Here is a 25,370-nt window from a genome sequence, read left to right on the forward strand (position 1 = left end):
AAAAATGCGACAGATCCTTTCCCCTCGATATGACACACATGCTCATTACCAAGATCTCTGCTCAGTTTTTGAAAAAACTCTACGCTCTTCTTTTAATGTAGTTTACCACTTGAATGGCTTCCTTTAATGTTCTATGAAGCAGCGGCACCATCTCCTGTGCTGCTAGGACCTCCCAATGCACCCCCCTAATAGCTCCAAGTTCCATTCTTAGCTTTCATGAGTTTTCTTTTCACACCCCCTGAGTTTTTTCCTGTCTCGGTAGCAGCACTGTGTTGACAGGATTTAACTGTAGCTTGGAGGAAAAATGGGCCTTTCGTTCAGAAGGTACCTGTCTGCGTATTCGTACCAAAAACATGACAGAGTACCAGAAGAGGTGTCAGCGCTGAGATGACGATTACATGGCTCATAGCTATGCTGATTACAGTTGATTATTTAGGATGAGTACATGAGGAGTCATGTTATAAAACTTTATCAATACTCACTGGCCAGTTAAGGCTGAGACTTAGCAAACTCAGGGTTTTAACTTTAGCATTAAATTTTATCCCTTGTGAGTTGTGATAGCGATGCTTGTGTCCCAGATTAAAGCCAAGGAACTTGAGTACAGCTCCAAGGAGCTGACGCCTCCACCGTTGTTGTAGTAGGCAGCTCCTGTAGTAGGGAGCTCCAGAGAAATTGTTCCAGTACGTCCCCGTCCCACACATGTTTTACGTACACAAGTCAACCCGCATTGCTTGTTATGTCTGTGGATTTGACCATTTGTACTCCAAATTGTCCACTTGCCTCACTGCGGGCTGCGGTCTGTTGTTTAGGTTTACCTGGTAAATCTTTAATTCGCCAACCTACAGTAGAGTGTGGATGCTGTGAATTGATGAAACACCTCTCCCACCATATCCATAGTTGCAGGTAGGATAAGCTCCTCTGCACCGATGTGCTACCTGGTAGAATGCGAACCTGCCTGTTCCTACTTTAAGCACATAGAAGTAAGACACATTTGTGATGTTCTCAGGTCTTGAAGTCCTCTTTGAAAGTATTCAACAGCTCTGTCTTTGAAGGGTGTTTTTGCTTTTACAACTTGATGTTTTCTTGTGCCACTATGTAGCTGCTCAAAACACACTGAAGTATTTGTCTTCTTTTGTCCCAAATAGAAGAAAATGCCTATTTTAGGTAGTCGATGTTGTGCCTGGTACACCAAAAAGGGAAGTTGCGTACCCGGCCCGGAGGGTTACAGGGGCCCCACCCTGGAGCCAGCCTTCTACACTGGAGTTGCTCAGGGTGAGAGACAGAGAGCGGGGGTGGGCTTTTTGCTTGCCCCCAGACTCTCTAGTTCCGCCCTTTCTGGAGGATCTAGGACGGACGCTGGACAGTGTCTCGACTGGGGACTCCATCGTGCTGCTGGGAGACTTCAACGCTCACGTGGGCAACGACAGCATGACCTGGAAAGGCGTGATTGGGAGGAACGGTCTGCCCGATCAGAACCAGAGCGGTGTTCAGTTATTGGACTTCTGTGCTAGTCGTAGTTATAACTATAGCCATAACTAACACTATGTTCGAACATAAGGTTGTTCATTGGTGCTCTTGCACCATGACGGCCTGGGCCATAGGTCAATGATTGACTTCATACTCGTGTCAGCTGATCTGCGGCCATATGTTTTGAACACTCGGGTGAAGAGAGGAGCAGAACTGTCAACTGATCACCCAAACGCTTAGTGAGGGTCTGTTGGGAACGCTTGGTGGAGGAACCCGTCAGGCTGGCCTTCAACTCCCACCTCCGACAGAGCTTCAATCGTGTTCCGAGGGCGGTAAGGGACATTTAGTCTGAATGGGACATGTTCAGCTCCGCCATTGTCGAGGTGGCTGTCGTGAGCTGTGGCTGCAAGGCCGCTGGTGCTGGTCGTGGCGGTAATCCCCGTATCCGATGGTGGACACCAGAGGTGAGGGGAGCCGTCAGGCTGAAGAAAGAGGCCTACAGGTCATGGCTGGTCTGTGGGTCTCCGGAAGCAGCTGACCGGTACAGGTTGGCTAAGCGGGTTGCGGCCGCGACAGTCGCGGAGGCAAAAACTCGGGCATGAGAGGAGTTCGGTGAGGCTATGGAGGAAGACTTTCAGTCTGCCCTGAGAAGATTCTGGCAAACTGTCCGGCGCCTTAGGGGCGGCAGGCGGCAACTCACCAACACCGTGTTAGGTGTGCGTGGGGAGCTGCTGACGTCTCCCGGGGCAATTATCCGGCCATGGAAGAATTACTTCCAGGAGCTCCTCAATCCTACCAACATGTATCCTCAAGGTAAAACAGAGTTGGATGACCAGGATGTGGACCATCCAATTTCCGGAGCGGAAGAAGCCTAGGTAGTGAAACAGCTGCCTGGCGGCAGAGCTCCAGGAGCGGATGAGATCCGCCCGGGGTATCTTAAGGCTCTGGATGTTGTAGGGCTGTCTTGGTTGACACGCCTCTGCAACATAGCGTGGATATCGGGGGCAGTGCCCTTGGACTGGCCGACCGGGGTGGTGGTCCCTATTTTCAAGAGTGGGGACCAGAGGGTGTGTTCCAACTATAGGGGGATCACACTCCTCAGCCTCCCTGGGAAAGTCTATGCCAGGGTGCTGGAAAAGAGGATTAGACTGATAGTCGAACCTCTCATCGAGGAGGAACAATGCAGGTTTCGCCCCGGTCGTGGAACCACAGATCACCTCTTTACCCTTGCTGGGGTGCTTGAGGGGAGTTGGGAGTTTGCTCAACCAGTCCACATGTGTTTTGTGGACTTGGAAAAGGCTTATGACCGGGTCCCCAGGGGCATCCTGTGGGGGGGTGCTCCGGGAGTATGGGGTGGAAGGTCCCTTGATAATGGTCGTCCAGTCCCTGTACCAAAGGAGCAGGAGCGAATGGTCCGAATAGCCGGTTGTAAGTCGGACTTGTTCCCAGTGAGGGGGGGATTCCACCAGGGCTGCCCTTTGTCACCGGTTCTGTTCATAACTTTTATGGACAGAATTTCTAGGCGCAGCTGGGGAGTGGAGGGTGTCGAGTTCAGTGAGCGGAAGATCTCATCACTGCTTTTTGCGGATGACGTAGTTCTTCTGGCGCCATCGAACAGGGACCTCCAACAAATGCTGGGACGGTTCGCGACCGAGTGTGAAGTGGCAGGGATGCGGATCAGCACGTCCAAGTCAGAGTCCATGGTCCTTGCTCGGAAAAAGGTAGAGTGTCTTCTCCGGGTTGGGGAGGAGGTCCTGCCCCAGGTGGAGGAGTTCAAGTATCTTGGGATCTTGTTCACGAGTGAGGGTAGGATGGAACATGAGATCGACAGGCAGATCGGAGCGGTGTTAGCAGTGATGCAGGCGCTTAACCGATCCGTCGTGGTAAAGAAGGAGCTGAGCCGGAAGGCAAAGCTCTCGATTTACCGGTCGATCTACGTCCCAATCCTCACCTATGGCTATCAACGTTGGGTGATGACCGAAAGAACGAGATCGCGGATACAAGCGGCTGAAATGAGTTTCCTCCGCCGGGGGGCCGGGCTCAGCCTTAGAGATAGGGTGAGGAGTCAGTTGGGGTGGCTCGGGCATCTGGCTAGGATGCCTTTTGGACGCCTCCCTTTAGAGGTGTTCCGGACATGTCCCAATGGGAGGCGGCCTTGTGTTCGGCCCAGGACTAGGTGGAGAGATTACATCTCTCGCCTGGCTTGGGAGCGGCTAGGGGTCCCCCCAGAGGAGCTGTGGCCAGGGAGAGGGCTATCTGGGCATCCCTCCTGAAGCTGCTGCCCCCGTGACCCGGATCCGGATAAGCGGGAGAAAACAAAACAAAACGATGTTGTGCCTGCGTTTGACCATGGTCATATGAAAATGAAGTGCAGGTTTTCTTCAGTATGTAAATGGTGGGAGTCCATTAGTACTGCAGGGCATTGTTGCCTCCTACTGTTGAGGAGTGTGAGTAAGCGGCATTCCAAGCTGTTCCCAATGGAAGCGTGGTACCTTATTTTACTGGTCACAACATGAAATTAATCCTCAAACCAGTTGAGAACCACAGACGGCTTTTTCCATCAATTCAGGGGCAGCCTTTTCTGCAGTGGTGCTGTTTGGTGCCTCGAACCTCCCACAAAAGTTATTGAGTTCATTTTAGGAAGTCAATGTCAGCTTCGGTGTCAGGGCTCACTTGTAGGTAATGATAACCCATTTATCTTGCCACATATTCTATTTCTGCTATTGAATTGAATTGCTATATGAATTGTCCTCAAGCGAGCCTGTTTGACCTGGATGATGGTGATGTTCTTTTTAACACTGATGCCTTTTGTGCCTTTGGTGATGAAGGCTGACACAGACACGGCCTATAGTCGATGTTGATGTCACTCTTGCAGGTGCAACTTGTCACACTCTGTGCATTCAAAACAGTCTTGTCTGGCCTCCATTTCCCCTTCGGTCTATATCCTAACCTGCAGGTTTTTTCTCTTATCAGCAGGAACCAAGTTGGGGTCAGGGTTATTCAAATCAAAGTGCATTGCGATCACTCTGCCCTTTCCTCTGTCTGTGATACTAAGCCGTTTAGCTTATGATACTTCTTCTGGAAACATTTACCAGGGAACAAATACTCGGGGAGGACCAGCGGCCCCTGATGGTTTTGGAAGGACAAAAACTCAAAGAGTGCCATCCAAAGAAAGAGATCCCCCCTGATGCTCCCATCATAGATGTAAGTTGAGATCTTGTTTCTTCACACTAACAATATAAACCCATGTGATTCCACTCTAACAGACATCTGTTTTGCTTGTATTGCCAGCCAACAATTAAATTTGAGCACCAGCCATGGTACATTAACGCCACGGGGGGAACTTTGCATCCATACCAGCTAGAAGGCCTGAACTGGCTGAGGTTCTCATGGGCTCAGGGCACAGACACCATCCTGGCTGATGAAATGGGCCTGGGGAAGACCGTACAGACAATAGTGTTTCTCTATTCTCTTTATAAAGAGGTAAGGCTAAAGCAGTTTCTCTTTTGTTTCTTCAAGCATTTAACAACAGTACCATGAATCTCGAGAAGAGAATCAACTTCTAACCTTAAATTATCAGTTATTAATGTATTATTAAAGTGCAGTTCAAATTTAGATTACTATTCTGTTTGTCCAATATTAAAGGAACTGCAAATGATTTGGAGGGTCAATAGTTATTTTTGATTCCAATTGTTTTCCTGTTACTTTTTCTTAAGTAGGATTTTCAATGTCCAATGTCACTCTTAGGGTCACTCTAAGGGGCCTTTCTTGGTAAGTGCTCCTCTGTCCACTATCATCAACTGGGAGAGAGAATTTGAGATGTGGGCACCAGATTTCTATGTAGTAACGTACACAGGGGATAAAGACAGCAGGGCAATCATCAGGGAGAATGAATTCACCTTTGAAGACAGCGCAGTAAAATCAGGACGTAAGGTGTTCCGCATGAAGGTACGGCAGGTGTAGTGTCTTGCTTTTTTCTATTTACTGGACATTTATCTGATGAAAACTGTACACACGTCTTTGCTTTTCATTGTTCAGGTTTGTTGTTTTTGTTGTTGTTGATGCTCCCCTGTCCACTGTGCAGAAAGACACTCCAATTAAGTTCCATATTCTGCTGACATCGTATGAACTTATCACAATTGACCAAGCCATTCTGGGCTCTGTGACATGGGCCTGCTTAGTGGTAGATGAGGCCCACAGACTAAAAAACAACCAATCAAAGGTAGGACAGTGTGTCTCCTACTGATGCACATCCATAAAATACAATGCTATACATGTTCCAAATGTAAGATTTGCATTTTTACGGGATCTGCCTGTATAAAACTTATGGGATGTGATGTCCTGAGCAGTTTTTCAGAATTCTGAATGGATATAAGATCTACTACAAGCTGCTGCTCACTGGAACGCCTCTTCAGAACAACCTGGAAGAGCTCTTCCACCTGCTTAACTTTCTCACGCCAGAGCGCTTCAAGTAGGTCTTTCCTGCTTTTAGCGTTATGATGCTGTCGTCAACATGAGATAACAATTGACCCATCACTTGCACAGCAACCTGGAAGGTTTCCTGGAAGAGTTTGCCGATATCTCTAAAGAGGACCAGATCAAGAAGCTCCATGACGTTCTGGGTCCTCACATGTTGAGAAGGTTGAAAGTTGATGTGTTCAAGAACATGCCTGCAAAGACAGAACTGATTGTCAGAGTGGAACTCAGCCCAATGCAGAAGTGAGTAATGCCAGGGGAGGAAACCCATCTTGGTGTTATAATGGCCTTCGTTTCACTGACAAAGCAAAAATGTTCTTAGATTTGCAGACTTAATACTAGAGATAAACCAGCTCTTCAAAAAGAAACAGTTATACTATTTTCCTGCAGCATTAACATCTACTTGAACTGACAAGCACTAAAATTCTGCAAAACGTTTCTTCAATATATTTTTTTAAGATTCACATTAGCCATTTTTAGCTTTTGTTGGATAGCACAGAGCTTTATTTTTTTTAATTTTTTTTTTTTACAAAAGCCCAAGAACTGATTGAGGTTAGGGTTCCCTTAGATGTGAACGTGGAGGATTGTTGCCCTTTATGTCAGCCACTCCCTGACCTGGCAACGTGTCCAGAGGCAGCTGGGGTAGGCTCCAGCACATCCTGGGACCCTGTCTAGGGGTGGGTGGGTGGGGCCGATATGATTTGTACAGTTAATCAGTATAACGAGTGAAACAACATAACGCTAATCTTAATGTTTATAAAGTCAACCATCATCATAAAGATACAGATTAGCAATAATGTGAATATTATGTGGCGTATCATGAAATGGGACCAGGCCTTTAATTATTTCTTCTTTTCACTTTTGACCTCTGTCCCATCCAGGAAATATTACAAATTTATTTTGACGCGAAACTTTGAGGCTCTAAACTCCAAAGGAGGGGGGAACCAAGTTTCCCTGCTCAATATCATGATGGACCTGAAGAAGTGCTGCAACCATCCCTACCTGTTCCCTGTGGCTGCTGTGGTAAAGCAAATGCACCTGGCTGGCATCACAGACAACTTTTGGACGTATTCATTAGGTGCTTTGGTTCACGTGGGACTTTCTGTTGCAGGAAGCTCCCATGTTACCCAACGGCTCATATGATGGGAATTTACTGGTGAAGTCATCGGGAAAACTGACGTTGCTTCAGAAAATGTTGAAGAAACTCAAGGATGAAGGACACAGAGTTCTCATTTTCTCTCAGGTAACAACCCGAACCTGTAAAACACTCTTTCTTTGGAAAGTCATAATAAAGATGATACGTTCATGATTTCAGATGATATGATTGTGTCCAAAATTGCCTTTGTCAGTTGTCTTTAAATTCTTCTGCAATTAGTTACATTTGAGAGTCAACGTACAAAGAATATATCTTTTTACACCCTCAGCTTTCGGACCGCTTTGTAATGTAGAATAAAAGGTATATTGCTGGTCATCAAGCGAGGTTCCATGTTTCACTCCATCCACTCTCGGTGGAACAATTCTGATTAGATATTTTTCTGACTGCACCAAATCTCACTGGAAGTTTTAAGGCATATATTTATGATGCTGGTGTTTTTGAAGATGATTCATCTGAGGAGGCGGACCAAAGAATTCTGTAACATTGAGGGGATCCATATTTCAGAAGGGATTAAAGAGTTTGGATTTTAGAAAAAGTATGTTGTTCTCTCTCCAAGAAATAGAAATACCGGTAGTATAAACTGTGGTAATTAATCAATGACAATAATCCAATGACCAGTTTGGCTTTGATGGAGGGGTTGTGATTGAAATACTTGTGTGAAATTAGAATGACTTTCATGATGAGTTGTAATTGACTTTTAAAGTTCCTATTATTAATTCCACCTCAAAATACTGACCAGGCATCACATTCATGGAATAAGGCTTAGCTCCATTCTTGTTTTTCCTTTGATTTTTCCCACTTTGGATTTTCTGATCTGAAAACTTTTTTAATTGAAAATTTGACAGATGACAAAGATGCTGGATTTACTTGAGGACTTTTTGGAATTTGAGGGTTATAAATATGAACGCATTGATGGTGGGATTACAGGAAGCCTCAGGCAGGAGGCCATTGACCGCTTCAATGGTGAGTTTGTTATCCCACATCTTCTCTCTTTGATCTTTGTGTCCTTCTCAAATGCTTTCATTAATGTGCCTGTTGAATCTATCATCTCAGCACCAGGCGCTCAGCAGTTCTGCTTCCTTCTTTCAACGCGGGCCGGAGGTCTTGGTATCAACCTTGCGAGTGCCGACACTGTTATCATTTATGACTCCGACTGGAACCCTCACAACGACATACAAGTACTTTGTTTTGGTCCATAGGCTGTCAGAGACATTCATACACTTTCAAAATTATGGCTGGATGGATGGATGGATGATTGATTGGATGGATGGATGGATGGATGGATGGATGGATGGATGGATGGATGGATGGATGGATGGATGGATGGATGGATGGATGATGGAGGGATGGATGGATGGATGGATGGATGGATGGGTGGATGATAGGGTGGATGTATAGATAGATAGATAGTTCTACTTGTAATAAAGTTACAGGCATAAGAAATTCATCCAAACCAAATACCATAATTTCCGGACTATAGAGCGCAACTGATTATAAGCCGCATAATCTAATTTTAGAAAGAAAATCAATTTTGTACTTATACAAGCCGCTCCGGATTTTAAGCCGCAGCTATCCCACGTAGTAATATGAAAAATTAGATCAAAAACATTCAGTACCGGTATATGTTTTTATTACCGTAAGAGACGAGTCACTGACGAGTGACAGACAGGTAAGAAACAACAACCACTCTTTTCACTTGTATGTTTATACAGAGGCCTTAAATCAAAATTTTATCACGTCAGGATTTTTTAACTTTTCTTTTAATTTAATCCGCTTAGCAACATAAACAAATATATTCTACCGGTAAATGCTTTTTTTTCTAACGGTGTCTGCAATGCAGCTACCTTGAAATATACGTTTGATCAGCTACACACAAATTACGTTGTTTATGCTTTTTTACTCAAACAATGAACAATCTAAAACTCCATGATGGCCCACCTCTAAAATCTTCAATTTCATCGCGGTGGCGATTGCTTTTGCCTTCCGTCTGATTTGTACAGCGGAAACACTGTGGCCGCCTGCTCTCTGTGTGTTGACCCAGTCTTCCAGAACGCTTTCAAGCTCGGGCCACCTGCGATGTTTACGTCTAAAAGCTTTTGTCGTCTTTCTGCTTTGGATCAGTTCTTCAGGCAGGCGTCTCCACCTTCTCGCCATTGATTACCGTAATGTATGCCAAGATTACGCGCGGCAGCTCGATTTCCTTCTTCAACCGCCAGAGTGATCGCTTTTAACTTAAAAGCAGCATCATATGCTTTTCTTCTAGTATTTTCCATGTTGATGAGGGTTAGTAAAAATGACTGATTCACAATAGTTGTGATAGTGCGCCACGGAAAAAACATAAATAAGCCGCACCGTAGAATAAGCCGCAGTGTTTAAAGTGTAGGAAAAAAGTAGCGGCTTATAGTCTGGAAATTACGGTAGAAAGAAATTAACCTTGAGCCTTGAGATCCTAAGAAAGTTTTTGGTTAGCATAGTCCTGGGTGGATTTACCTGGGCAAAGACCAAAAACCCAGCTTAGGTTGATTGGAGACATCCAATCATCCCAATTAAGAATTAGTGGCAAATAACTGCAAATATTCATCGAAAGTTTCCGCCCATAATTCTCACTTCCCCCTCTCACTTTCCTCTCAGGCTTTTAGCAGAGCTCATCGTATTGGCCAGAATAAGAAGGTGATGATCTATAGATTTGTGACACGGGGCTCCGTGGAGGAGCGGATCACCCAGGTGGCTAAAAGAAAGATGATGCTGACCCACCTGGTGGTCCGACCTGGACTCGGCTCCAAGACCGGCTCCATGTCCAAACAAGAGCTGGATGACATTCTGAAGTTTGGCACTGAGGAACTTTTCAAGGATGAAATGGAAGCGGCACGAGCCATGGGTATGTCTGAACAGTCGATTTAAAGTATTAATCCTGGAAGTCTAGTAGACAGTTGATTTTTGTCAAAATTAGATTTATTCCATTTTTTAAATACCTTGTTCTTTGCTGCCATTAATAGGTGACAACAAAGATGGCGAGGAGGGCAACGTGATCCACTATGATGACGATGCCATCTCCAAACTACTTGACCGCAGCCAGGACGCCACTGAAGACACAGAGATTCAGAACATGAATGAGTACCTGAGTTCCTTCAAGGTGGCTCAGTATGTGGTGAAAGAGGAGGAGGGGGAGGTAAGAGCTGAAACAGGGGGGAAAGGACAGAAGACCCAAGAAAAAGACTGTCTTTACAGGTTGCTTTCGCTTTCATCCATAAATGGCTTTGATGTTTTGTTCAGGAGGAGGTGGAGCGGGAGATCATCAAACAGGAAGAGAACGTTGATCCTGACTACTGGGAAAAACTCCTGCGCCACCACTATGAGCAGCAGCAGGAGGATTTGGCCCGAAATCTCGGCAAGGGGAAGCGCATCCGAAAACAGGTCAACTACAACGACGCGACCCAGGAGGACCAAGGTAGGCTCTGCTGGTGACGCCAACCTGTGTTGCATTCATGATTTCATCATTCATTGTGAGTGGTTCTGAAGGAGAGGTTCCTGTGTCTCTAGACTTTCCTGTGTCTGGGTACAGATTCACCATCCATCCATCCATCCATCCATCCATCCATCCATCCATCCATCCATCCATGCATGCATGCATCTATCCATCCATCCATCCATCCATCCATCCACCCAGTCATCCATCCATCCATCCATCCATCCATCCATCCATCCATCCATCCATCCATCCATCCATGTTGAACCATCCTGTCGGACTGCTTCGTTTTATTGCACCCCCAGGTGGTCACAAACATAATGCACTCTAAACTCTAAACGTAACATCTGCATCTATCTATCTATCTATCTATCTATCTATCTATCTATCTATCTATCTATCTATCTCTATCTATCTATCTATCTATCTATCTATCTTTATGTATATGTTATATATATACATATATATTTGTTTATTTGTGGCTCAGAATGGCAGGATGATCTTTCAGATAATCAGTCAGAGTACTCAGTGGGATCCGAGGATGAAGATGAAGACTTTGAGGAAAGACCTGAAGGTAACAGACAAAAGAAAAATGGCTGAACTGTATTATATTCTTTTCCCCACACTGTTTTCACTTGAGGGAATTAAAAGCATGGCTAGTTACAAAGTCTGTAACATGTCTGTTTCTTTTATTTTAATTGTTGATGTGTTAAAAAGAACAAAATTTGGTTCTATAATTTAATGAAGTCAGGCAATTTAGATTGGTTTCTACCGTAGGTGGACGCAGACATTCTCGTCGTCAGCTGAAGAACGACAAGGACAAACCCCTGCCACCCTTGCTGGCACGCGTTGGGGGCAGTATTGAGGTATGAATGACATGGAGCAGCTTAAAACTAACCACAACCACATCATAGCTGTTAATTAAACGAAAACAGTTTTAATCTTAGCCCTGGTTCCAGCCTCATCAATATCGCCTTATAAACAGGTTTTAGGGTTCAATACTCGCCAGAGGAAAGCCTTCCTCAATGCCATCATGCGCTGGGGCATGCCTCCACAGGATGCCTTCAACACTCATTGGCTGGTGAGAGACCTGAGGGGGAAGAGTGAGCGCGAGTTTAGGTAACGTCTTCTTCACAAACTGGCAATCTTTGACTTGGAAATGGCAACTTGTAACATGTCATGATATTATTTACTCACTGAACATTAACAGGCTTGTCCACAGTTACCAAACATCATGTTTGAAATAGTTTAAGCTCTATCAGAATGCACCAAACCAGAAAACCAGTGGAAAAAAGATGTCAACCCTTGGGTTAGTTCACTCATTAAAGCTTAGCGGTCATGTGTTACCTTATATAGTTTTTTTTACTACGCAAAAGGACAATACACTTATGTTAGCCAAAGCTTTCAGAGGATCCAAAATCACACATATGTCGTAAAAAGGAAATGATAATATCATTTAAAAATCACCCTCGCTGTAAGGGATGGTGGAGAAAACCGAAAATAGGAAATTAGGAAAATAGGACCTTTCTGAACAGGTAGGAGGCAGAATGTCTGTTTACCAATGTGCATTACAAGGAGGATAACAACAGATGACATTATAAAACGCAACACCAAGACAAGTACAAGCACCTGGAAATGACTCCAAGGTGCCAGAAAGTAGAAGAGAAAAGGCATTACATTTACATTACATTAACTTACAATGGCAAAAGATTACTGTTGAAATTTAATTCAGAAGGCTGCAAATAATGTGTTTTTTGCTGATGTGTTTTTTTAAATTTGAATTTCAATTTTGCATGTGTGCAATAATAAATGATATATTGTATTGTGTTAAGCTTTGCTTGTTCCATGTTCAGTTGTTGAGCAAAACTAGTTTGGGTCCATATCAAAAGGTTCCCTGTTATAGCTGAAGGAAGATTTTTTTCAATAAAAATCAATGTTGGCTTGTGACTTTGTCCCAGTTTTGAATTTTGGCCCACTGGGTATTTGAGTTTGACACCTCTGGTGTAGAGTGTATTGTGTTTGAACATGCAACAGAGTTTTGATGAATAGATAGAAGATCTATCAGATAGAACTGCTTTTTCATGGATGTCTCGTTGGTTTATAAGTGTTCCTGTTATTGGGTGATCATGAAGGTGTTCATACGGCTGAGTTTAGCCCTTCACCTCAGCCCAATTTACCTCAGGAGACCTCAGACAGGGGTGGCTGGGACATTGATGGGTTGTAGCTCATGATGTGTTTTCATGTGTTTGGATGAGAAATGTTTCATAACATAGACTTTTGCTTCTGCGTGTTATTAGCACCAAGACCATGCTAATGCTATTACCCACATATGGCCGTGTCGTTTGTTCTAAATCATTTTGTTCTGATTGCTGTTGGTAACATTACGTGTGTGTCGAGGCCCTGCATCCCTTCAGCTCTTCAGCTGGTGTGAGGCAGGAGAAAAGTTCATAGCAAACACACTTGGGTGCAATGTGCAGCAACAACCACTCTGTCCAAATCAGCAAAACCAGGTATAAAACGTACAAAAATAAACGTCCAAACATATCGCTCTCCCCCTGAGGGGCAGAGCCATGAACAAACAATGAGGACACTGGAATGGTGGACACTTGTGGAACAGTTTATGCTATTACGAGGACTCAGTGATGCTGCTGATGATAACCCATCTTCTTTTTAACTCCATTCATTGTAGAACTGAATGTTTTGCTACTCGGCTGAGCTTCAGCTCTGTTGACTGAATTGCTTGTTCTCCTCAGGGCCTACGTATCTCTGTTCATGAGACACCTGTGTGAGCCGGGGGCAGATGGAGCAGAGACCTTTGCTGATGGCGTCCCACGCGAGGGGCTGTCTCGCCAGCACGTTCTCACCCGTATCGGAGTGATGTCGCTCGTCCGGAAAAAGGTGCGTTTATCAGCAGAAAATGTAAAAGTTTAAAAATAGCTTTAGAATCATGTTTTCCATTTGGAAATTTTAGATTCTGTATGTGTCCGTCCGGCCACCTGTGTCTGTCCGCCCGCGTATGTCCGTCCACCCTCATGTGTCCGTCCACCCTCCTGTGTGTGTCCACACACATGTGTGTCTGTCTACCCACCAAACTTTGACAGGTGTTCTGGTAGCATGTGTAGGTGCCGGACCACTGCCTAGGTACCCTTGAGCAAGGTACTGGACGCCCCAATGCTGAATTAGCGCCCAGCGATGAGCTGGCGACTCGTTCAGACGCCCATTTGCAACTCAGGACCAAGAAGGGGAGAAAGTGGTAAAAAAAATACTTTGATCTGCTGTGGTTGAAGTCCAACCTCTTTTCTACAGGTGCAGGAATTTGAGCACGTCAATGGCAAGTTAAGCTCTCCAGATCTGATTCCCATTGGTCTGGAGCTGAAGAAGCTGACAGAGAGTTTGTCCTCTGACCCCAACACACCGGTGCTGGCAAGCCCCGTCGCTACTCAGCCCGGCACTCCCGTCCCCCCAGGTCAGAAGCAGTGAGACAAACACACAGGGCTGATGTCTTCATCAGTCCCCCAGTCACAGAGATGAGCTGAGCTGTCCCTTATCGGACGTCCAGCCTTGTTTTTATGGCTTTAGATGACTAATTCAAACATGAGTTTAAACTCCATGTGACACTGTCCACCATTTTAAAAAGCTTTAATTTTAGGTTGTTTTTTCCGCATGACGTACATCATCATGAATGTTCCTTAATTGGCTGTAAGCTGAGAGTCAATTTAAGATGTTAAAGAAAACGTCTGATTGTAGAGAAGCCCGAGTCTCTGTCCTGTACCACTGAGGACAAAGACGTAACTGAGCAAGACTGCAAGATGCTCGCAGAGCAGGAAGTAAGTCTTTTTTCTTTGAACTGTCCATCTCACGGTACGTCGCTCCTTTAGCCACCTCATCCTCTGAGAATCTTCGATTAAACCTTTAATACCTTTGAACTTCTGAAGCTGACCTCCAACCACTGTCCTGTCTGACCCCCCTTCCCCCCGGCAGACCCCGTGGGCGGACACAGCCTCCGTAGCCGAGAAGGTATCTGACAGTGAAGAGGGCAAGGTTGGCTCAGACGAGAAAACAGGAGATAAGAGGGGCAGAACGGAGTTGGCCTCCACCCAGACAGAGCCACCTGCCAACCCAAAAGATCCAGTTTTGAAGCCATCAGAACAGCCATCTAGCCGCAACACACTGAAAAATTTGCAATGTAGGAACAAAATCAAAAAATAAATCCTGAATGTGTTCTCTGATTAAGTCCTGTGGGGTTTTGTCCACAGTGGAGACCTGCAAAGAAACAGGGAAATCTTCAGGAAAGCGTAGCAACGACGGCCCTCCAGCAAAGGATGAAGACCGGGAGAAGAAGCCAGGTGAACTTGCTGCAGATGGGAGCTTCCCATTGCTGTCCGCCTTCATCTTTTTACACATTCCTATTTGCCCCTGCAGAGGATGCAAAGAATGAGGACATCGTGGAGGGTCACCTGAATGGGGAGAGAGAGACCTTGGAAGAGATGGATGAGAGCAAAAAGGAGGATAAGAATGGATTCAAAGCAAAGTTCATGTTCAATATTGCAGATGGGGGCTTTACAGGTAAGAATTACCTCTACTTCCCTTTATGACCAAAGAGGAGACGCTTCGTGACAATATGAGTGGATTCATTCAGTCATTTCATCCTGATGAAGCCCTTTTTTCCATTGGAGCTGGGATTTTCTGTTACCTTATATTCATGTCTGTATTTATGGCAGAGGGCAGGCAACACATGGAAGGTGTTCTGGTAGTAGGGGAAGGTGCGAGAACACCTTCAGAGCACTGCCCAAATGCTCATCCAGGGCCCTGCCATGAACTGGGGACCCATTTGGCGGGCGGGGGATGTGCCCCATGACCCCGAAAGCGATTAAGCGGGTTAAGACGAGGGCGAGAACGCTTGGCCTCACATGCTACTTTCATCCTGTCCAAAGCGGCAGGTTCTTCCCACAGGGTCCTTCTGTTCCCTGCAGGGCGTCTTTTAGCTCTCACGTTTCTCTGACTTCTTAGAGCTGCTGGAATCCGTTTGGAATCCTGACACAGATCGTTTTAAAATGTTCTGGTTGTGCTTTTTCCCCATCAGAGCTTCACACTCTTTGGCAAACAGAGGAGCGAGCGGCACTGTCCTCTGGGAAGATGAATGACATATGGCATCGTCGCCATGACTACTGGCTGTTGGCTGGTATCGTAACGTATCCTTACGCTGATCATTCAGGGTCGTATGAACTGCTTGATAGAATTCCTTCTGTCAGATGCTGGACGGTTGTTTCCCTTGACTAGCGCTCCTTTGCAGACATGGCTACGCCCGCTGGCAGGACATCCAGAATGACCCACGCTATGCTATTCTCAATGAGCCCTTTAAGACTGAAATGCACAAGGGCAACTACCTAGAGATGAAGAACAAATTCTTAGCTCGCCGCTTTAAGGCAATTTGAGTCTATAGGTAGAAATATTTCTGTGAGTCTGCAATATTTAAAGGACTAAAGTATTTATTATGTCCAAAATTCTTTGTAGTTGTTGGAGCAGGCACTAGTGATAGAGGAGCAGTTGAGGCGGGCGGCTTACTTGAATATGACCCAGGAGCCCAGTCACCCGGCCATGGCGCTGAACACTCGCTTCACAGAGGTGGAATGTCTGGCAGAGTCTCACCAGCACCTCTCCAAAGAGTCTCTCTCCGGGAACAAGCCCGCCAATGCTGTGCTGCACAAAGGTCCACTTTCAAACATAAGCAACAGTGGTGACCAGTTCCTCTGACCGTTGTATTTTGCCTCGTCTTTCTCACCCTTCCTGTCATATTTTTCTGGTCCAATGTGCTGCCTGTGTAACACAAATTCACACTGATGCTTAACTTTAATCAACCTGAAAAGGCAGCTGGGAATCACAAAACATCAGATGTGGTCTTGTTATCCAGCAAGACAGTTGGTTGTTTTGTCATCCTAAGATGATTTAGAACATAGAAACTGAGAACATTGAAACTTCTGAGCTTCATCTTTGTACCAAAAGGATTCAAATATCTTTTTAGTAGAACATAGAATCAAATTTCAGCAGGGATATTTCAGGTAGAGGAGCCACGGATTGAGAGGAGCCAGGCTGACCACAGAATGTAGAGATGAAGAAGGTCAGGGAGGTGTAAGGTCGCAGGTCCTTGATAGGGATCGAGCAGGGCGCCTCATCTGGTTGCTGTATTCATTCAACCAAATAATGCAGCTCCGATGTGGAAGACACAAAGCTGAGGCACCAAAGCAGAGGCTTGGGGAACAAAGCTTACATCATTGAATATGAATAGAATAATGTTATGTCTTCTACGGTTCTCTCGCACTTACAATTTAGTCCAAGTTTCACTTCGCTCTGACAGTGGATCAGAGTGGAAATCTCGTCAGTGAAGATCTCATGATGCCACTGCACAGAAGAGAGAGAGCTTATGGTTTCAACTTTAAGCTTTAACATAAAACCAGTGTAAACACAAACTTGGGCATTCATGTAGTTACCACAAAACACAAAAGAAAAACCTTCCCCAATTTTAACCACTAAAACTTAAACCACTACTTTGTGGCTCTCAAGCCCTTAAAGAGAGGTTCTAGTAAGAAAATCCTTTTTTTCCCAAATTAGAACCAAAAATGTGTTTATAGTGCTGAGGAGAGTTTGGAGCGTCACAGAAACTGCTTTTTCTTGTGCATTTAGTTACTTGCTGACAGTTCATTTATTGTGCAGAGAGGCTTCAATTAGAGGCTTCCAGAGAGGACGTGGATGGAAGAGATGCTGCCCAGAAGAGAATCACAGGGGGGTGATCTGAGCCTTGAGTCCACAGGAACCTGTCATTGCTGAGCCTTTTCCTGCTTTAATACATATTTGTATAAATTCTTTGGAGCCAAGCCTTTTAAATGAAAGGTTTTGCTCATCCACCCAGAGTAAATGGAGGGCAAACAGAAGCCTGTAAACATGTTTTCACACCGTTGGTCTGTCTGCAGCCAAATGATATTTGGCTCCTACTTTGTCCGTTTGACTCATTGTGAAAACGTGCCCACAGTGATTGTGCATGTTTGGAAAGAACCCAGAGGCTGCTGGGACAGTCGAATGTCTCAGATGAAACATTGAACTCATCTTCTTGAACTCTCTTTAATAAGGACAGATTTGTTTTCTTGCCAACTGTAGTCATCAGATCAATTCGGATCTATTATTTTGATGCCATTTGCGTTCGTTTTTTTTTGCTGGCTAACATCTTCTTCGAGGCTGTTGCCTCTACAGACATTGAAGCTGTTTTTTCCTCGTCTGACAGTGCTGAACCAGCTGGAGGAACTTCTGAGTGACATGAAAGCAGACGTAACGCGGCTTCCCAACATGCTTTCCAGGATTCCACCCGTTTCTGCTCGCCTGCAGATGTCGGAGCGGAGCATATTGAGCCGTCTCACCAGCCGAGGGAGCGAGCCTCCGTCGCAGCAGGTGATAGGTTCAAGTCCAACCTTTGGCATCAAACTGCTTTTTAGGTGGAGTTTAAACCAACCCCACGAAGGTGGGAGTTTAAACTAAAGCCTCCAACTTGGATTCAAGCCAGGCTTTGTGTCCTACCGGGCAGAACCTGGTTTTGGTGAAAGTGTTACCCGTACAATAGAAAGCCCGTCTTGAATCGGGCCCTTGAGGGGTCTGGATTTGCCCGTCTCGCACCTAGAACGACAAATGTCTCAAAGTAACAATTAGCGTTAGCTTGTTTGCCTATAGTACATGATGGTGTAAAGGTGAAATATCAATGTCTCATTCATATTTAATGTTTTTCTGATGTTTGTTCATCTTGAACATCTTTCTGTTGGCCCCAAAACAAGCTGCTTGTTCCTGCCGCCCCATCCCGAAATATTGGGAGTGTAGAATCACAGTGATCACTTTCAGTCATCATAATGATAGTTTAGAGAATATTGTAATACTATATTGGAAAAGGTGCTGGAATGTAAACAATCATGTAAACAATCTAAATCGTCATCCTGTCCATTTCCCAACCAATATTCCCAGTCCATTCCGGGGTGCAGCACACTTCTGATATCTCCATGTTGTGGAACAAGGCCCTGAACAATGCTGGAGCTCCGCCAGCATTGTGGATGGTGTCTTTATAATATGACTGAATCTTCAACGTTATGTTTTATACAAGAAAAATATTCAACTACAAATCTGTCTGATTCTTGTTTGCAGTCATTTAGTCCCGGGGGATTTGGCTGTTCTCAGATGTACAGCAGTGGCTTTGGTGGAGGCTTCAGAGGCCCTGGTGGGCAGCCAATGGTGAACTACAGCCAAATGCCTCTTGGCCCTTATGTCAGTGGTAGGTTTGCTGCTGCTTCCATGCCAATGCTAAACAACACAAGACCAGAAGGTGCTGATACAACTCACAGTACATTCTTTACATAAAAAAGCCACGTGGAGACAGAGAAATGAAAAAGTAGATCAAGGGGAAACTCAATTACAACCACGCAATCAACTCATGGGATGTGATAAAATTACTAAAATAATATTTCATTGATTGCAAACATTAAAGTAGATGTAAGTGTCTACAGCTTCTGCTTGCAATTGTTTTCATTTTATGAAAGCAGTTATCATTTAAGCTGTGTTTGAACTTTGTACTGTTTCCGAGCAAAAGTAGCAGCAATATCAGTCACATGGATAAAGCAAATAAAAGAGAAGATGAAATAAAAGAAAAGAAAACGGTTATGCAGATTAGTTCCGTTTAGTGACAATGTTGCTTGGCAACAAAGCCTGCATCATTTAAAGCCTGCTCATTTCCCTTTTAATTGGTGCCATATTTGTGGGGGCCTTCTTTTTAGATGGGCAGCAGAGCGGAGCATGTGGTCTCTGCCAAACAGCTTATTCTGGCATTCACTCTTGTTTAGAGCTTGGTGGATTGGATGACAGAAGTCTAAAGAAACATGGCATATTGGCCATTTAACGTCCCATTTAGCAAACAGGAGTGTCAGTAGTTTGTGAAACACCATTTGCAGCCACAACAGCCTGACACAGCCTGATTTTGGCCCATTGTTCCACCAAAATTTGCCCCATGTCAGCCAATGTGGTTGTGTTGGACACTGTGGCACAGACAGAGTGACCCCACTAGGTGACCCCACAAGGTGATCCCACAAGGTGATCCCACAAGGTGACCCCACTAGGTGACCCCACAAGGTGATCCCACAAGGTGACCCCACAAGGTGACCCTACTAGGTGACCCCACAAGGTGATCCCACAAGGTGACCCCACAGGGTGATCCCACAGGGTGATCCCACAAGTGTTCGGCTGGGGTCGAGGTCAGGACTGCTGGCAGGCGATTCCGCCCTCTCCACCTCACAAATCTGGTTATAATCTGAGACCTGCAGCTTTCCCAGGTGCTTACTTTGTGGAGATATGGGTTAGCCACTGGTGGCAGAATCGCATCTCGATATCTGTCTGCCTTCCCTCCAATGATTTCGAGTATGCCGGCCCACACCGTCACCCTGCCGCTATCAAAAGAAGCGACACTGTTGGTGTAGCGACCGGCGTAGCTTTCTCCGCTCCTCCACATGTTCAGGTTCCAGCACAAAGAGGCCTGGAGGTGGAGGGCAGTCAGAGCTTGTACACAGACTGGGTGCAGTCTGTTCCAAATTATCCTGGCAGAGAGAAATCAGGCAGCCTGCGGTTGGTACGCACAGCCAGGGCGAGGAAACCGTTTTCCTCAGGTGTTGTCTATTGGGATATCTACTTTGTGAAGCACATCGCTGTGGAAATGGTGGAAGGACTCACTCCAAATTCTACTTGGCTCTATACCAGAGCATCTGCAGTGACCTTGGCATGTGGCTGCTCTCCAGATCAGTCACACATGACATTTTCATGATGAATTTTATGGCCAACAAGTGAATGAAAGGATAAGGGTGAGATTTGAACACTGTATTTGTATTCTTCACATCTTTGATGTCTTTACCATCACTGCACAGCCACACTATGTGTGATTTCCTCTACACAGTCTTAGGTTAAGACTCTTAACCCTCTTTCCATTTCAGTGTCCACTAATGGCCCTCCACCACCCGTAAGCCACATGGATAAGAAGTCCCTCGATACCTTACGAGATGTGATGACGCCTGACCTCAAGGCTGGCAAGCCGAGCGATGTGATTTGCATTGAGGACTAGACTGGCTTTGCCACATGGACCAATGGTCAGAAACTCCCAGGGATGGATTTTTTTCCAACTACCCACCTCTTCTGAGTCCTCCTCTCTTCTCTCCACGTCCATGTCTCCAATCATGGAAGTGGAGCTCTCTGGGGTTACATGAGGCAATCAGTTTTTTCGAGGCAAATGTATCGATTTTAAGAATTGCACTTTTATCCTTCAAGAATGATAATCTCAGCAGATCTTTGCCCTTTTTGCTGGAGAGCTGAACCATAGGAGCAGCAATCAAGCTTGTTTTTTTTCTGTTTTAAGAGGATTTTCATTTTGCAGTCAGGTCTAACTGAAGACGAGGTTGTAATGACCGAGTTTGGTTTTCTTAGCTGGGGCTGATTTTCATCTCAGAGCTGTTTGCTTTGTTTGTGCCGGCTTGCTTCTCCCCTGATGTCTGCTCTCTCTCTGTTGACTTTATTCCTCTGCCTATTCACTGTGACTTTGCCCCACTGGAACATGTTCACTGCATCATTGAGGGCCATTTCAATCATGGTACAATGTAAGGACATTCTCCTCTGGACTCTTACTGTTCTTTCCAATCACAGTAGTTTGTCATTAACGTGGTAACCAGTGGACAAGCTTTTCATTTCTGGAATCATGATCATGTCGTAGCTGGACACGTTCTGTGTCAATCTAATCCCTCTATAGACTGCCACCTGCTGGGCAAATTGGAGAAACGTAAACGCTGGCTAACCTGCATAAACAGTATGCTTGACTGTGGTGTCAGGACCTGTTACGGTTGGCTTCTCGGACTAGGTGAACTCGGAGACTGCTGTTTATTTTACCTCACATCATCTCATCTAATCATAATTAACAGTTGTAAAAACATATGGATGAATCAGAATCAACATACATGAAGAAAAAAGCTGTGGAAGTGACAAAAATCGATATGATTTTTTTTTTTAAATGTATGGTCCGATATTGTGATTGTGCTTCTTATATCTGAATGTTATAGAGCCTTACACTAGCGTCATGACCAAGAGGGTTTGCACTGTAAACTGGGATTCAACACACAAATCTGTATCGACATGCAGGATTGGCGTTAAATCCCAAGAGGCTATTTAGCCCCTGTTGTGTGACATATATGTATATGGTGTAAATTTGACTTTATGTCTAGAGTTGAGAATTGCTGTTTTTTGTTTCCAATTCTCTGACGCTATAAGAGCATTACATTCACTCTGTCACGCGGTACCGTTACTGAAGATGCGTCTGTGTGATGAGTGCAGCGTGTGACTTGGTGAGATCGAGGCTTTATTGAGGCGTTTTCTGTGTTGGACCAAGGCTGCACGTTTGCAGATTGTTTGAGACTTTGCTGTTCACTGCTTCACCTGCTCAAGCAGCTTCCTGGCTCCTTCTTTCCCTGTGACACACCTAGATGCTGAGGTGACAGTCCATTAATGAACAAAGGCATTATAATTTCATTTACTTTGAGGTGTTTCCAGAATCTTTGCTGTACATGACGTATATTTGACTTTTCTTCTTGTTTCCAAAGAGCAGTTGTATCATCTGCTTAGCTGAAGCCATTGATCAGGCACTTATTTGGCTTTGGATTTGGACAAATCGAAAAGAGAACTGGTTGTGTTGTACAGTTACTAAGTGTATTTTCTTACTTCCTTCGCCCTAAACTCCTTTGTCAACCCTGCTTATTGCATATTGAGTCTTCTTCACAAAGCGTTCTTTGAAAAGACACAAACTTGGAGGTATAATTACTGGTTTCAAAACATCAATTAAGGTTTAAAGCGCTTTATCAGATTGTAGTCTCTTCTTTATTGTTTTTCAGTATTTTTCTGTTCATGTCAGTTTTTGACATGCAGTTAGAAACTCACAAACATGTAAATATTTCAGTTTCTTTCTGATTAATCCTGCTCAGCTGTATCAATTGGGGGAAAATAAAAAAATGTCTGCCAGTGGTATGGCCATAGAGTCGCAGCGTGCGTCATCTGTACTGAATCTAAAGATTAAAAAATGGAAAGAAAGACTTTTTCTGCCCTGAAGTTGGGACGTGTTCACGGCTTCAAAAACTCAATAGGCAGATGAATTGCAATCAAACTGAAGTCAGTATGAATGTAAGATCAGAATAGAATAGAAAAAAAATGCTTCAGTCTAAGAATAAAAATGTTGACAATGTATGTACATGCTTTTTAATATGGCTTCAAAAGCTTAAAGAAAAGGCCCCAATGAATGACAAAAGGCACCTTTGTTGCAGCGAATGCACAGCATGTGAAGCAGCCGAGAGGACGGTTCACTTCACGGAGGCGCTGATGGACAATGAGCTTGGTGCAATGTTCAGGCCCCCATGTCTGTGTTGTACAGCAAAGTGGATGAAGAAGTGAATTGTCATCTTTTTCTTTGTATTCTGTGTATTTGTTGAATGTGTTTTAATAAATATGTCCAACAGTAACAGTGTGTGGTTCTCCTCTTTCAGAGTTCAGGTCAATAATCCAGCCCATATAATGAACACAAGTGACTTTCTGGACCCGACCTTGGAGTTCTGTCCTGCAGTGCAGCATGCCACATTCTGCAGGATCCTGCAGTAAATGAGTGAGGGTAAACTGGACAACACACTTAGTGGAGCTTCAAAAGTGAAGAAACTCAATCACGTTAGAAGAAGATGCTGCTCATTAACTCTAAAACCAAACCTTCAATGAAAAGACGCTCACATTTCTGTTGCTGTGTATTATTTGGTACATTCAATCATATAATAGATATTTATGATGAGGGTAGGATGGCTTTGATGTATAATAATAATGATGCAAGCATGAAGAATAATAAAATACACAGAGACAACGTTCAAAGTTCACAACACAGGGCACTAATAATAATAATAATAATAATAATGATGATAATAATAATAATAATAATAATAATAATAATAATAAGTTGACCAGAGGATGGTTTATGTAGCTGCTCAAACTTGGAATTAACTACAGTTGTGTCTCACCGCTCCCCCCCCCCCCATCCCTCCGCCCGACACAGGACTGCAGGAGAAGCAGAGAAAACAAGGACAAGACACAGCAGAACACAAACCATAACAGCAAGTAAGTAAGTCGGGGGGGGGGGGGGGGGGAAGACACATTGGGATCCTCTCTCTTTTAGCCCATTCTCTCCCAGAGGAATTGACAGTTACATTTAAAAGTGGCATTTGGCTGCAGCCCAACCCTGCATAAATGCACACAAAGGTGCATCTTGGGCAACTACACCTGAACTATAAATGCAGATAAACTGAATACCAAAGCAGCCCAAGTTACGTACAGAAAATTCTTGAAATCCAAGCATTTAACCCAACCTATCTAATACCTATATATGTACACACAGATAACATAAGTGTAATTACAAAAAGCTTGAGTATATGTTTGCTTTATTTCATCAACTACAAGGCCACTGTCCTGTACTGTACTTAAAATCTCAGCCATCATTAATGACGCGCCAACAGACCCGGAAGTAAAGCAGAGCCGTAATTCATTGAGTCCCGCCCACTCTTTTAATCATTTCCTTAAGCTGTATTTGATTGGTCGAAAAACCGAGCCATGCCCTTGTCATTGGTCGCTGTTTAACTTTCTCCGTCCACCATTGGCTAGTTCCCTGTGAGACTGGTCAACCCGCTTTCTGCGCCCGCGGTGGCTGCAGCGATCTCCAGAGTGGGTGGAGGGAGATCAAACTAAAGAAAAGTCTGTGGGGGAGCTGACAGGGGTGGAAGGAAGCGACAAAGGCCAGGGACCGAGGCAGCAACAACCTGAAGAGGTACCTCGCGCACAAGCCGCCAGTGCTCGCGGTGCTGCGTTCAAGTTGCCGGAAAGTAAGGAGCTCACAGTGGCAGCCTGGATTTTACACCCGCAATAAACAGGAGTGTTCTGGGCCCGGCATTCTGTTGAAGAACGCTTAATGGAAGGTTGTCGAGGCTAAAGGTTCGTCAGCAGCCCGGAGATTCTTCCGAGGACACACGACTGAGGACAAGACGGTGAGAAGCTTCGATATTTCCTTTCCAGGGAACCATGTCTGCTGAGCCCTCACCGCCTCGTCTTTCTCTGCATGTTTGCGTGTCACAAAGACAGCAGCCTTTGTCCAAAAGGCCCCCTGATGGTGTGTCGGTCGCTTTCTGCCTTTCTGTCTGAGCTAGGAATGTCCCCATCATCCTGACCGATTAAAGCTGCCCGGCTACAGAGAAAGGTCCCAGCAGAGAAGGTGGGAAGGTTAGAAGGTGGGACGCGTGGACCTGCATTCAGCAGCGCTTCTCTCCTCTCACACAACCTCAGGATGGGTTACAACCTGCAGAAGAGACAGCGAACCCGGGGTCCTCCTTAACTGATTGCCCGTTGTCTCTAGGACTCTGCCAGTTTCTGCCTCACTTGCGAAATCTTGGTATAATTGTACCCGGGCTCTTGCACCTCACTCCCAGCCCAGCCCTAAATACAGCCAGTCCTAATCCATGCATGCCTATTCAGAGAAAAAAAAGTATCAAGATGATTCTGGTTTTACATGGTTTCACATGGCCCCTGGGTCCTGCTCGCGGTCCTATTCCATCTGTTTAAAAGTGCCAGGTCCAAGGCCTCTCGTACGAGAACTAACACACTGACAGCTATTAGAAAACCATTTAAGCAACATTATTTGACCACAACTAGCAACATTTTCAACAGCCCTTG

At 44.9% G+C, this 25,370-nt stretch overlaps 2 protein-coding genes across 6 annotated transcripts in view; both read left to right on the forward strand.

The window, feature by feature from the left end:
• The window catches only part of chd5 (chromodomain helicase DNA binding protein 5), a 47,661-nt gene extending 24,530 nt beyond the window's left edge, over positions 1–23,131 (forward strand). For 2 of the 4 annotated variants that reach the window (XM_057031209.1, XM_057031206.1), the window contains 28 exons: positions 4,563–4,671; positions 4,759–4,950; positions 5,215–5,415; positions 5,552–5,689; positions 5,817–5,938; positions 6,013–6,186; positions 6,825–6,966; positions 7,055–7,186; positions 7,945–8,062; positions 8,153–8,277; positions 9,731–9,977; positions 10,096–10,268; positions 10,373–10,547; positions 11,053–11,139; positions 11,343–11,431; positions 11,551–11,684; positions 13,319–13,463; positions 13,872–14,031; positions 14,313–14,392; positions 14,547–14,751; positions 14,822–14,911; positions 14,988–15,131; positions 15,649–15,757; positions 15,859–15,991; positions 16,080–16,275; positions 17,842–18,005; positions 18,744–18,870; positions 20,573–23,131. In XM_057031209.1, coding sequence (XP_056887189.1) covers positions 4,563–4,671; positions 4,759–4,950; positions 5,215–5,415; positions 5,552–5,689; positions 5,817–5,938; positions 6,013–6,186; positions 6,825–6,966; positions 7,055–7,186; positions 7,945–8,062; positions 8,153–8,277; positions 9,731–9,977; positions 10,096–10,268; positions 10,373–10,547; positions 11,053–11,139; positions 11,343–11,431; positions 11,551–11,684; positions 13,319–13,463; positions 13,872–14,031; positions 14,313–14,392; positions 14,547–14,751; positions 14,822–14,911; positions 14,988–15,131; positions 15,649–15,757; positions 15,859–15,991; positions 16,080–16,275; positions 17,842–18,005; positions 18,744–18,870; positions 20,573–20,700 — 4,039 coding nt within the window. In that variant the 3' untranslated portion in view covers positions 20,701–23,131. Of the gene's footprint in view, positions 1–4,562; positions 4,672–4,758; positions 4,951–5,214; positions 5,416–5,551; positions 5,690–5,816; positions 5,939–6,012; positions 6,187–6,824; positions 6,967–7,054; positions 7,187–7,944; positions 8,063–8,152; positions 8,278–9,730; positions 9,978–10,095; positions 10,269–10,372; positions 10,548–11,052; positions 11,140–11,342; positions 11,432–11,550; positions 11,685–13,318; positions 13,464–13,871; positions 14,032–14,312; positions 14,393–14,546; positions 14,752–14,821; positions 14,912–14,987; positions 15,132–15,648; positions 15,758–15,858; positions 15,992–16,079; positions 16,276–17,276; positions 18,006–18,743; positions 18,871–20,572 lie in introns of those variants that run through there. The other 2 variants (XM_057031207.1, XM_057031210.1) reach the window with 2 other exon arrangements.
• A 1,184-nt stretch (positions 23,132–24,315) lies between these two features.
• Positions 24,316–25,370, forward strand: part of arhgef10la (Rho guanine nucleotide exchange factor (GEF) 10-like a) — a 79,258-nt gene continuing 78,203 nt past the window's right edge. For both annotated transcript variants that reach the window (XM_057031471.1, XM_057031472.1), the window contains exon 1: positions 24,316–24,688. The gene's annotated coding sequence lies outside the window, so the exon portion shown is untranslated. The remainder of the gene's footprint in view (positions 24,689–25,370) is intronic.

The sequence above is a fragment of the Takifugu flavidus genome, chromosome 4, assembly GCF_003711565.1.
Source record: "Takifugu flavidus isolate HTHZ2018 chromosome 4, ASM371156v2, whole genome shotgun sequence".
Lineage (NCBI taxonomy): Eukaryota > Metazoa > Chordata > Actinopteri > Tetraodontiformes > Tetraodontidae > Takifugu > Takifugu flavidus.